General features: G+C 45.2%; 1 protein-coding gene across 4 annotated transcripts in view; it reads right to left on the bottom strand.

Moving 5' to 3' along the window:
* The window catches only part of LRRIQ1 (leucine rich repeats and IQ motif containing 1), a 173,402-nt gene that overhangs the window by 113,729 nt on the left and 45,916 nt on the right, over positions 1-13,757 (bottom strand). For all 4 annotated transcript variants that reach the window (XM_032804640.2, XM_032804639.2, XM_032804641.2 and 1 more), the window contains exons 13-14: positions 10,645-10,718; positions 8,143-8,236 (exon numbers count right to left, since the gene is read on the bottom strand). In XM_032804640.2, the coding sequence (XP_032660531.1) occupies positions 8,143-8,236; positions 10,645-10,718 (168 nt within the window). The remainder of the gene's footprint in view (positions 1-8,142; positions 8,237-10,644; positions 10,719-13,757) is intronic.

The following is a 13,757-nucleotide window of genomic DNA, read 5'->3' as shown; positions in this document are numbered from 1 at the left end:
ACACTCGGTGGGTCGGCTGGGAGCCCCCTGGAGTGGTGCCACTATGGTACTGGATATATATCCCTGCCGACCCAGCCACCCCTCAGTTCCTTCTTGCCGGCTACTCCGACAGTGGGGAAGGAGGGTTGGTTTGGAATGGATATGAGCAACATATCTCGAAGAACAACAGTTACAAAGGTGAGTAACCGTCTTTTCTTCTTCGAGTGATTGCTCATATCCATTCCAGTTAGGTGATTCCCAAGCCTTACCTAGGCGGTGGGGGCGTGGGAATGTTACCTGAGCCGAGATGTTGGCAGAATGCAAACTGCTAGAGCCCAAAGGCTGCATCACTCTAGATTGTTGCCACTGAACCAGAATCATATAATGTGAAGCAAAGGTGTGAGACTGGGACCAAGTAGCGATGCGCAACATAATTTTCTGGATTGGTACATGAGCCAGAAAGGCAGCGATGAGCCTGAAGCCCTGGATAGAAATGCGTGTGCAGATGGCCCAAGGGAACATTGAGCCAAAGTCTCACAAGCAAGTGCGATGCACGCCGTTCACCCACGGAGGGATTCTCTGGGAGGAAAACCAGGTAGCCCCTTCATTCGGTCGCCACTTGCAATGAAGAGTTGGGCAATTTATCGATAGGGCTTGTCCATTCAATATATAAAATGTGAGCGCTCTACGGACCATCTAGGGAGTGCAACTGTTGTTCCCGTCCGAGATGAGTGTGCTGTTTGCGAAAGAGACCGGAAGGAAGATGTCCTGATTGGTATGAAGGGCCGGTACCACTCTAGGAGGAACACTGGGGTATGTCGCAACTGCACCTTGTCCTTGTAGTGAAAAGACAGTATTACGGTGGTCACCAGTGAGCGCTGAAGCTCGGAGAGGAGAATGGCCTGGGTGATGGTAAGATGGCTACGAGGAAGGGAAAACTGTCTTCCAGGACAGGATATTATAGCAGCGAGCAAGTTGCCAACGGCTCGAACGGTGGAGACATAAGTCTGTTTAAGACTAGGTTGAGGTCCCAGGTAGGGGCAGGGTGGCGTACTTGGGGGTATAGGCGTTCCAGGCCCTTGAGAAATCTAGTAACTATAGGGTGCGAGAACATGGAGCGGCCACTCGCCCCTGGGTGGAAAGTAGAGATGGCCACCAAGTGCACCTCAATGAAGAGCCCTGCTGCTTAAGAGACCAGAGGTAGTCCAAGATGGTAGGGATTGCGACCTCAGTGGAAGTTACATTCTGTGTTCCGCACCAGCGGGAGAAATGCTTCCACTTGGCCAGATACGTTGACCAAGTGGAAGGCTTCCTGCTACCCAGGAGTACTTGTTGTACCAAAGCAGAGTAACGCAACTCTGACTGGTTTAGCCATGCAGCAGGCGTGCTGTGAGGTGAAGGACCTGCAGGTCTGGGTGGCGAAGACTGCCGTGGTCCTGCGTGATGAGGTCTGGGTGGAGTGGCAGGGTAGTTGGGTTGGCTATTGACAGGTCTAGCAGCATGGTGTACCAGTGTTGCCTGGGCCATGCTGGAGCGATCATGATTAGGTGCGCTCTGTCCCTGTGGAGTTTTAGCAGGACCTTGTGAACCAGCGGGAATGGTGGGAAGGCATAGAGCAGCTGGTTCTTCCACGGCATTAGGAATGCGTCCGAGATCGACCCCAGTGAAAGATCGTGGAAGGAGCAGAACATCTGGAATTTCCTGTTCGCGCGGGAGGCGAACAGGTCTATGTGGGGATATCCCCACTTTTGGAAGACTGAATGAATAACATCCGGGCGTATCGACACTCGTGGCACAGGAAGGACTTGCTCAGTTGATCTGCTAGAGTGTTCCGAACCCCTGGGAGAAAGGACGCTACCAGATCTATCGAGTGGGCTATGCAAAAGTCCCAGAGTCGGATGGTCTCCTGACAAAGGGGGGAAAGATCGAGTCCCTCCGTGTTTGTTTATGTAATACATGGCCGTTGTGTTGTCTGTAAACACTGAGACACAACGGCCTTGAAGATGTTGCTGGAATGCCTGGCACGCCAGGCGGACTGCTTTCAGCTCTCGGACATTTATGTGTAGTGCCAGTTCCTGAGATGACCAGAGGCCTTGTGTACGAAGGTGTCTGAGGTGAGCATACCAGCCGAGAGGTGACGCATCTGTTGTCAGGGACACTGAGGGTTGGGGTGGATGGAACGGCAGCCCTGCACACATCAGGGAGGGAGTTAGCCACCAGACTAGGGAGCCTAAAATGCTCGGCGGAATGGTGTCTATTGGGTCCCTGCCCGGGCGGTATACCGAGTTGAGCCAAGTTTGGAGAGGACGGAGGCGGAATCTGGCATATTTGGTCATGAATGTGCAGGCGGCCATGTGACCTAGGAGACCGAGACAAGTGCGAGTCGAGGTCGTCGGGAAATTCTGCAGACCTCGGATGATTGTTGCCATTGCCTGAAACCGCGGCTGTGGTAAGGAGGCCTTGGCTAGATTGGAGTCCAGGGTAGCTCCTATGAAGTCTAGCCTCTGCATGGGAACCAGAGTGGATTTCTTCATATTGATCATCAGACCTAGACGTGTGAATAGGTCCCTGACGATGCCCACATGCTGGGTGACTTGTGTCTCGGAGGTTCCTCGGATTAGCCAATCATCCAGATACGGAAATACGTGTATCCGAAGTCGGCGGAGATATGCGGTGACTACGGCCATACACTTTGTAAATACTCTTGGGGCCGTAGAAAGGCCAAAGAGCAGGATCATAAACTGGAAGTGCTGACGGTCGGCTACGAAGCGAAGGTACCTCCTATGCGGAGGAAAGATGGCGATGTGAAAGTATGCGTCCTTCATATCGAGAGCAGCATACCAGTCTCCAGGATCCAAGGATGGGATAATGGTCCCCAGGGATACCATGCAGAACTTCAACTTTATCATAAACTTGTTGAGTCCTCGCAGGTCTAGGATAGGTCTGAGACCTCCCTTTGACTTGGGGATTAAGAAATAACGGGAGTAAAACCCCTTGCCCTTTTTGTCCTTTGGTACCTCCTCTATCGCTCCCATGGCGAGGAGCGTCCGCACCTCTTGCAAGAGGAATTACTCGTGAGAGGGGTCCCTGAAGAGGGACGTGGATGGAGGGCGGGAGGGCGGGGTTGAAACAAATTGGAGGTGGTATCTATATTTCACCATGCGTAGGACTCAGAGATCTGAGGTTAACTGGGACCATGCCGGGAGGAAGTAGGAGAGACAGTTGAAGAAGGGAGGAAAAGGATCCTGGCCTGTAACTGGTATGCTGTCCTCGGGCGCACCTTCAAAAGTTGAACTTTGGTCCCACTGGTGGTTTCGAGAGACCTTGGTTTTGGCCCCCTTGGGGTCCTGACTGGCGTCTACGCCCACCTCGTCCGCGCCGCCTGCCCAAGTCTTGTCTGTGTCTAGGTATAAAGTATGGGCGGTGAGGCTGGGGACGGAAAGGCCTGCGTTGAGTCACTGGCGTATGCATCCCTACAGAATGCATTATGACCCTATTGTCCTTCAGGCTTTGCAGTCTAGGATCAGTCTTTTCCGAAAAAAGACCTTTGCCATCAAACGGCAAGTCCTGGATGGTATACTGCAGCTCCGGTGGGAAGCTGGAAACCTGCAGCCATGAGATGCGTCTCATGGCAACGCCCGAGGCCAGAGTCCTGGCCGCTTAATCGGCTGCATCTAGCGAGGCCTGGAGGGAAGTTCTGGCCACCTTTTTCCCTTCCTCCAAGAAGGCAGCGAACTCTTGGTGGGAATCTTGAGGGAGTAGCTCCGTAAACCTCCGCACCTCGGCCCAGTTGCTGTAATTATAGCGGCTGAGCAGGGCTTATTGATTTGCCACTCGGAGCTGTAGGGCGCCTGCCAAATACACTTTTTGGCCAAGCAGGTCCATTCACCTAGCCTCTTTCGACTTCAGGGCTGGAGCCTGTTGGCCATGGCGCTCCATCTCATTCACGGACTGAACTACTAGTGAGCAGGAAGGAGGATGGACATACAAATACTCGTATCCCCAAGAGGGTACCATGTATTTACGCTCAACTCCCCTGGCCGCAGGAGGTATAGAGGCTAGGGATTGCCATATAGTGTCGGCATTGGCTTGGATGGTCCGGATAAATGGTAGAGCCACTCTAGTGGGGGTATCCGCCGACAGAATGCTCACTACCGGGTCCTCTACTCTAGGACCTCCTCCACCTGGAGGTTCATATTGAGTGCTACCCTCCTGAGGGGGTCCTCATGAGCTCTCAGGTCGATTGGAGGAGGGCCCGAGGAGGATGTTCCTGCCACCGCCTCATCCAGAGAAGAGGAAGAGGAAATGCCGGGGATGAGTATGTCCTGTGTGGCCTCTTGCTCTAGGCTCACCTCCTGCTCCAGTGGGACCGGGGAGACTGGTGGGTGGACTGGTGCTTCCTCTGTACCAGCCGGACAGGGACGGCTAGCTGTGGCCTCTGGCACTCAGTGCTCTGATGGGGCAGAGCGAGACAGAACTACTGGAGCATCCTGGGCTTGGTGGTACACCCAAGGTGTCCGGAAGGACCACTGATGTGGGGCTTGGTCCTGGGTCTGGGCATCCTGAAAGACTCCAGTGGGCACATCCGAATCACGGTCCGGACCATAAGAGCTGTCCGCGTGGGATGACACTGAAGTGTGTCTGGATGGCCATGGAGGAGCGGAGAAGCCCTGGGCAGAGTTTCTATCCCTGGCGGACCTTGCTTTACTCGGCACTGGAGACCGGTACCGGGAGGCATGCCGGAACCAGGAACGAGATCGGGACCTGCGACCGGAGGGTGCCGGGAGGTCGACCGAGATCTCAAGGCTCGACGTCGGGAGCGGCTACAGGAGTCACAGTGCCTGGAGAGGTCCTGGGACTCAGAACGGTGCCAAGAGTAGAGTGCCGGCGAAGTGGATGCCGACCAGTGCCGCAAGTACAACCAATACTGAGGAGGAGAATGGTGCCGGGACTGCGAGCGGTGTCGGGAGTGGGAGCACTGTCTGGACCTAGAACGTCTGCGGGACCGCGATCTTGAGCGGTGCCGGTCCGCTGTGCCGACAGAAGGTGGTCTTATCAAGGCCGGCTTGCCTATAGACTGTATTACCCGCATCGGCGGTACCGGGGGTAGAGGCAGCGTCGGCTCTGTCATGGCAATCAGATCCCTCGCCGTTGAGAATGTCTCCGGCGTGGATGGGATAGTGAGCTCTACCGCGGCACGTGCCGGGGAGCTAACAGGCACCGGACTCGACGGCCCTTGTGGGACCGGAATCTACGGTGCTGATGTTGTCGGTGCCGCGGCGGGTGTTTGCGCCGGGCGATCCAACTGAGACGAGCTCTCTGGCTGCGGTGCAGGCGGCACAGAAGCAGCAGGAGTCTTCGTCTTTCCCACCTCGGGGAGAGGGAGCAGCGTGGAGCCGACTTGGGTGCCAGCGACGGCCGGTGCCGAGATGCCTTGATAGTACCGGTGCGATTCAGTGTCGACGAGGCGCTTCTGCCCGCCAATTGACCAGCGCTCGGTGCCGAAGGCGGAGGAGTGACAGCCGCCTCCATGAGGAGCTCTCCTTTTTTGTCTGTGGCTTGAAAGCCTTGCAAATGTGGCACTTAGCTGTTAGGTGCGATTCCCCGAGGCACTTCAGACAGGAGTCGTGTGGATCTCCTGTCGGCATCGGCTTGCGACAGGCCGAGCACGGTTTGAAACCCAGTGAACCGGGCATGGGCCCCGGGTGTGGGGAAGGGACTAATCCCCGAACCCCTCTGAACTATATTACACTAACTATGCTATAAACAGAAAATTAAGTATAACTATATAAAAAGTTTACTACTATGCACACAATAATGAATGAGAGAACTACGAGTAGCTAGGGAAGTGGAGGTCAGCTAAGCCGCACTCCACTGTTCCAACAACCGACATGGGTGGGTAAGAAGGTACTAAGGGGTGGCTGGGTCAGCAGGGGTATATATCCGGTGCCATAGCGGCACTCCAGGGGGCACCCAGCCGACCCACCAAGTGTTGCTAGGGTAAAAAGTCTTCTGACGAACGTGCACATGGCACGCGCACACCTAACTGGAATGGATATGAGCAATCACTCGAAGAAGAACTGCAGAATCCAGCAGCCAGGCTCAATTTTTTTGTATTGGGATGAGTCAGGGTTCCTCCCAGCCCCAAATTTAATGGTGGTGGTGAAAACTGTTCTCCTTTTAAGCAGTGGAATTCAGAGCTGGAAGGGAAGGAAAGAAAGGGCAAGATGCTCAAGTCCAAAAATTGGCAGGATCAGGCAGGATCCAACTTTAACTCAGCACCTTACACATACTAAGTATCAGGGAAACAAATCTTCCCTCAAAAAACCACTCCCAAAACAAAACAATACTGTCTTTCACAACATTTACTATGGTGTAAGTGTTCATTTGTAACTTGACAAGTGCAAGATGAGATTTTTAAATAACGTTAGGGTGGTTGGCATATTCCTGGTGTTGAAGCTCTATAAGGCTTACTGAAGCAAAGTAAATTTACAGATAATCCTATGAATGTTTCTGGCCTGCCCATCATTTTGGTACATGGTGGTACTGACATGCTCCTTCACTTCTATGCACCTCCACCTTTCTGTGCACACACAGACCAGGTCTAAACTCTCCTCTTTCCTAACCACCTACATGCAGTACCACAGTATTCATAGTTGTGAAATCTCACTACAAGCTAGGCTGGCAGGGAAGCAGGGTCTGGGTTGCTGAAACCCTGGCCTTCCCTTGATTTCTGGTGCACAAGAAGCCTAGTGACTGATGTTGACAGTCACTCTTCCACTGGACAGTGTAATCTGGGAGTTCCCTCTACAGAATAGGGCATGCTGACTTTTCTCTATCTGCTCGTTCCAGTTTGTGGGTGGCGATTACTTAGGTTAGGGAACTGACCTGTCTTTCTGTCTGTTGCTGATAGCAGAGATTTTGGTGGGCAGCTCCCCATACAGCTGAGTACTTCTGATCAGCTGCATTCCTCTTGCTGAGAAGCAAAACAGAGCAGTTTCCCTCCCCACCACTCTCAAGGGCAAGTGAAGGGGCTGGACCTTCTTTTGCAGCTTGAAGTCAATTCCCTTACCTTCCCCAAAACACTACTAGTGTGGCCTGGGTGCACATCTCTGAATGGTCTTAGCTATGTGCACGCTACTCTAGGTGTGGGGTTGGTTGTCCAGGCATGTCAGTCAGGCTCTGGGCCCCAGCCAGTGGGTATGTCTACAGTGCAGAAAAATGTGTGTTCTTCACTCAAGTTAGCTCACTCACATTAGCTAACTCAAGTTAAAACTGCATCAAAGACATGGCAACTTGGGTTAGCAACTTGTATTAAAGCTGGTTGAATTCAAGCTGCTAAACCAAATTAAAAACTGTGTGCTGTGTCTTCACTGATATTTTAACCTGAGTTAGCTAACCTGAGTTAAAAACAAAGTGTTTGTTTTTGCAGTGAACACCTATCCACAGGCAGGCTGCCCAGACAATTAACCATCATAGTCATAAACTGGATGACAGCCCCAAATCTGAGGTTAGTGAGTGATGCAAAATGCATCCCCCTAAACAAAAAAGGGAAATGAGTATCTCCCACAGCTGGCAAGCCCGATATAGCTCTTTATAACTAATCTCAGTGCCAGCTACTTACACAAGTCTTTGTTACATCCAGGAAATGTAGAGAAAGATTAATATTTACCACTATAAGTTTTCCCTGATCATATAAGATCAGGCCTTAGTCTTTGCCTAAAATTAGAATCCCTAGAAGGATGATGACTCTCTGGATATTATTTCACAACAATATCTAACTTTACAAAATATCAGCATTAACATCCCCCCCAAATCAGATCACCTATAAAAATATCAACATTCGCTGATGTTGCCATAAGCCTAGATGCAGAACTGTATACTAACCCTGCACTTCCAGTGTGTGCAGAAGAGCTGAGGGATAATTTCATTTGTTGGGTGGAGGATTTATAATATTTAGATTTTAAAAATGATCAGATATAATATTCTGAATAATAAAACGTATAGTGTATTGATTGCAACCTCCAGATTTTTATAAAATGACGATTTTGCTAACTTAAATATTAAGATTTATTTACCATCTGGCTATGTGTGAACTTTGGTTGATTTAGATTTTGTTGAGCAATGGATATATTGTAAGGGTTAATTCATTGTTTATCTTACCTCCAATTTTTTTCTTCGAGAACTGGATTTCCATTGAGTGACAACTCACTTAGTTTTTGACATCCACTAAACCATATGATGACACTTTCGAGGTCTATATTATATTAGGGAAGAAAAAGTAAATATAATATTGAATAATTAAGGCGCATCCATTTGTAAAAGCAAATAATTATAGTAAAGTAGTATCATTAACAAACTCTCAGTTATTGTGGATTCTGTTAGAAACAAAATGACTTTTGTCCAAAAAGAAAAAGGTTTTCTCAAATTTCAACTGACTCTAGTATAGAGTATATTCAAGTAAAATTCAGCAAAAGTGTACAAACATTTCTGTTGTCTTGTAAAGTAGTCACCTGTTTACCTGAATATGTTTGGAAATATCTGAAATATCTAGATAAACAGGTATTTGATAAAACATTATGCTATTACATTTAGAAATACAGGTGAGGACAACAAGGTATCTGAACATCTCAAAACACAGAATGATGATATATTCCTTCTTTCCAGATTTCCTGCACCTAAAGAGCACTCTGACACTAAATTATGATCCTCTGCATTATAGCTGCAAATGCACAAATAACAATAGAGCTGATGGCATACAATTCCAGCTTGAGTCTGTGGAATAGAAGCTACAAGATACTCTTCATTGTTTGGAATATAGCAGTAATTTATGTTTAGGTTTTTTGTTCTTTAGCCAGCAGCATGCAGATGGCACACAGCTTTACTTATTTTTCACCATATATGACCGACCACTAAGATGCCCCAGTGCTTGGATGAGATCATCTCATGGATGAAGATCAACTGAAAAAGAACTTTACAGAGGTTATGCTGATAGAGAGAGGAAATCAGTTTGAGGAGTCTGCAGCCACAGTGCAATCTCCTTTGGTTGAAGGCACACACCCTCAGTTGGTGAGGTCAGTCTATAGGTGAGCAGTACTCCCAGATTCCTCACTCTGATTCTAAATTCTCACATAGCAGCATCCATGAATAAAACACCTTCTAACAACTCTAGTTGGATAGGAGATTCCATTCCAAGCTGCTGGCCTCAGTTACATAAGCCTTTCTCACCTCTCATCTGGACTACTGCAGTGCAAGCCCTTGGGAAACTCCAACTAGTAACACACACAAACATCTCCTTAGCAACGTAGGCTACTGTGTTCATGTCAAACATGTCCTCTGCTGCCTAAATTGGAATTCCACAGAATAATGAAGCAAGTTCAAAGTCCTTATCTTTGAAGTGCTCAACAGCCTAGGCCCAGCATATCTCAAAGATCATCAGAAGCTTTGGAACGAAGTCTGACCAACAAATGCTCCTGAAGAACAATGAATCTTCCTATCATAAGGGTAATGCTCTTCGGTGTGGAAGAAAGAGCTGTCTTGGGAGGCCCCCATCTGAGATGGCAAAATGAACTCACAAACTTCACCTCCTTCTAATCCAAATGCAAGATGCACTTCAACCCTTCTTTAACATAAGCACATAGCAGCATGTACATTTAAAAAAAGAAAAGAAACACAATTCTTCCCCTGGGGAAAAGATGAGAGAAAGAACAAACCACATGTGACAGATGTTAGCAACATCACTTAATACACAACTGGAAGGTACCCAGATACTACACTAATGAACTGCTACAGGATTGGGACTGACTGGCTAAACAGCAGTTCTGCAGAAAAGAACCTGGGGATTACAGTGGAAGAGAAGCTGGATATGAGTCAGCAGTGTGTCCTTGTTGCCAAGAAGGTCAATGGCATATTGGCCAGTACTAGTAGGAGCACTGCCAGCAGATCGAGGGAAGTAATTATTTCCCTCTATTTCGCACTGGTGAGACTACACCTGGAGTATTGCGTCAAGTTTTGGTCCCCCCACTACAGAAGGGATGTGGACAACTTGGAGAGAGTCCAGTAGAGGGCAAGGAAAATGATTGGGGGTGTGGGACACATGATTTACAAGGAGAGGCTGAGGGAACTGGGTTTCTTTAGTCTGCAGAAGAGAAGAGTGAGGGGGGATTTGATAGCAGCCTTCAATTATCTCAATGGGGGGTTCCAAAGAGGATGGAGCTCGGCTGTTCTCAGGGGTGGCAGATGACAGAACAAGGCGTAATGGTCTCAAGTTTCAGTGGAGGAGGTCTAGATTGGATATTAGGAAACACTATTTCACTAGGAAGGTGGTGAAGCACTGGAATGGGTTACCTAGGGAGGTGGTGGAATTTCCATTCTTAGAGGTTTTTTAAGGCCTGGCTTGACAAAGCCTTGGCTGGGACTATTTAGTTGGTGTTAGTCCTGCTTTGAGCAGGGGTAGGACTAGATGACCTCCTGAAGTCTCTTCCAATCCTAATATTCTATGATTCTATGAAGGTGGCCATAGAATAGCTCCTGTCATTTTAAGACCCCATTCTATACATTTTAATGAACAACTGACATTTCGAATATTCTGGTTGCCTGTATTCCTAAAAAAAGCCTAAAGGTAATTAAAAAAAATATATTGTTTAATTCATTTTACATACTCACCTGACAAGCAGTTGTTGCTGATATTAAGCTTTTCCAAAGATACACATGAAAATAGGGGTGCAAGCTGAGTCAAACTAAAAACAAAACAGAGAAAGTTATGTAAATAAAAAAGCAGCACTTCTCATTGAGACAGACATAGGGACAAATATTGCTGAAATAAGTATTGAAATACGAAGTCAGGGATATATATAAATAACATTTTCTATTAAGGCTGTTCACTAATCGCAGTTAAGTCATGGAATTAACTCAAAAAAATGAATTGCGATTAAAAAAACTAATCACAATTAATTGTAGTTTTAACCGGACTGTTAAACAATAGAATATCAAGTGAAATTTATTAAATATTTTGGATGTTTTTTCTATATTTTCAAATATATTGAAAGTTTTACATTGGTTTGTTTTAGAATTTTTTTTTTTTTACATAATTCTACATTTGTAAATTCAGCTTTCATGATAAAGAGATTGCACAGCAGTACTTGCAACAGGAGAACTGAAAAATACTATTTTTTTTTACAGTGCAAATAGTTACAATCAAACATAAATATAAACTGGGCACTATACACTTTGTATTCTGTGTTGTAATTGAAATTGATATATTTTAAAATGTAGAAAACATCCAAAATATTTAAATAAATGGTGTTCTATTATTGTTTTACAGTGTGATTAATCGCATGTTTAATTGTGATTAATTTTTATAATCACTTGACAGCCCTACTAACTATTCATTTAGCTATCCAAGATGCTAAAGCTAATTGCTGCAGTTTTCCTTTTAAGCTTGTAGTGCTTTATAGCATTTTAATCTTCTGCATGGCATGGCATTGCAACACAATACTTTAGGCCAGCTCAGCTTAGTCTAACAATTTTCTTTCTAGGAGTTTTTCTTTCTCTTTTTTTGCTTCATAAATTTTACTCTTTTTTATGAAGTTTTGATTATGTGAACTCTTCTGCTACTTTTCAATGACTCCACTACCATGACTTTGCTCGAGATAGCACCACCAGTACGGGGCTAACAAGAGGCCATAATTCTGGAGAAATAAGAAAATCTGTTTTTCCTCTTTTTTTCTCAGTTTTCTCCTCTCTTATACTATTTGTTTCCATCTCTCTTCTCTACTCACTCAAATTGCTTCCTATACCTTAAAAGGTACACAGCAGTAATATCCGTGTAGGTGTGCATATGCTCTCATATAGCAGCTGCTGCATTGAGGTCAACTAGCTCTGTAGAGCCTCCTGTATCTCACTACCTCAGAAAACTCTATCAGAGACATGCGAAGTATAAGAACTGATATAAAATTACTCTTCATACACAAGTCAGAACAGAATTCTCCCTGGAGACTGAAATGGCAAAATACTGGGTCCCCAAAATAGGAAATCTAGTGTGGAGAGTATTTGTGGCATGGGAATGCTCAACACATAGTAAGTTTTCCTGAATTAAAGAAAATTTTCAGTTATTGCTGTTAAAAAAAAATCAAAATTTATCCACAGTTGTGCTATGCACTGTTATTCTAAGACTTCGCCTACACATAAATTTGCACTGGTTTAATGAAAAGTGTGTTTTTAATCGGATTTAGTTAAACTATTGCTAATTTGTTTGCAAATGCTATTCTTTCATTTTAAGAGTAGTTTATATTTTGCTTTATCTTAAACCTGAGAAAAAAAGAAGGGATCAAGCAAAACTGCAGTATGCCACTCTTAAACCAAAATCTATGCACAAACTGGCACTAGTTTAGATAAATCAATTAAAAACCATACATCTAATTAACATGGTTCAAGTTTTTGTATGGACAAGTCCTAAATATCACAGATGGCATTGTGCTTGTTGGCAACTATTAGTTTTTACAATCAAAAGGAATGTACTCTGTGGAGGAAAGTAACTGAACTTATAAATTAGAGTCTACTATAGTCAAAAATCTGTTTTGTGTAAAAATTATATCTACTTATAGACTCATAACCTGCTAGTTAAAGCTGCTCATATATTGCCAAAATATATGTTTTATGACATTTTGAATACACTGTTATTCCTGCAGTCATTACTGCTAAGAGAAAGATAGATTATTTTCTGGTTCATGTATCATCAATAGAACTGTGAATCAAGCTTTGATTGCAGAATCTTTATTACTGATGAAGATGTGTGCGCATGAGCCACAAAGAGCACACGCATCCCATGTCAAGTCACAGGGAGGGCAGCTTACAAGTTAAAATATAGTTTCAAAGTCAGAAAATCAGCTCTAGAGTTAGTAAAATTCATATTTGTTGTGTCTTAATATGCCTTTTCTTTTTGAGTCACATTTTACAGTAAGATCTGCACTTACTCCAATTTTCCTCTGCCCATATTTTTTCAACTAGATTATAATGTTTCATATTTTTTTCAGTCTTAGAAACAATTGGTTTAATATGGTTTCACAGGATGTTAACAATATCATTTAAAAATATCTTCAAAAGTAGTTTTTCCACTGACACACAAATAGTGCATCTACTTTTATTTCTCATAACAGTTTATATTGCATCTTGAAAATCTATGACACAGGCTCGGGTACCTGAGAATCAACAAAAGTTGGACTGGGTGCTATGAGGTGAATGCTGATTTCCTAGACAAAATGATGCACTATTTTTTTATGCTGTGTTGCTTATGTTGGTAGTTGTAGCACTATTCTGTGATGAACTGACAATTCTATTTGACTCCTGCTCTGCTTTTTTTCTGCTGGGATTATGAGATTTAAAACTTTCTTGTCAATCTATCGCTTTTCTTTTACTGACATTCTTTGTTAATTCTTTTTCTAAGAAAATTCAAACCAGAGAGACAAGGGACATTACTGAAAACTTAATACCACTTGACCTTGTCACACTAGCCCTCGGCATAAAAAAGATATAAATTACAAAGAAGACACAAAAGTAAAAGATATTCACAAAAAAGCAAGCAACAGCTTCCGCTTTCTGCTCCCATTTAATGTTGCAGCAGGAGTAGGACACTGAGAGCCAGAGAGGCTTGCAGTCAAAAAACAGATTTTTAAAAAACTTGATTAGCAGAAAACAGTGTAAAAATGAAATTTAGAACCTGCTCACCAAATATTACATGATGGCCCAAATCCTGTTGAATGTCTGCCTTTACCCACGAA

The sequence above is a fragment of the Chelonoidis abingdonii genome, chromosome 1 (genome assembly GCF_003597395.2).
Source record: "Chelonoidis abingdonii isolate Lonesome George chromosome 1, CheloAbing_2.0, whole genome shotgun sequence".
NCBI lineage: Eukaryota > Metazoa > Chordata > Testudines > Testudinidae > Chelonoidis > Chelonoidis abingdonii.
Note: the sequence above shows the minus strand (reverse complement) of the source record. Positions and strands in the feature narration are given on the sequence as shown.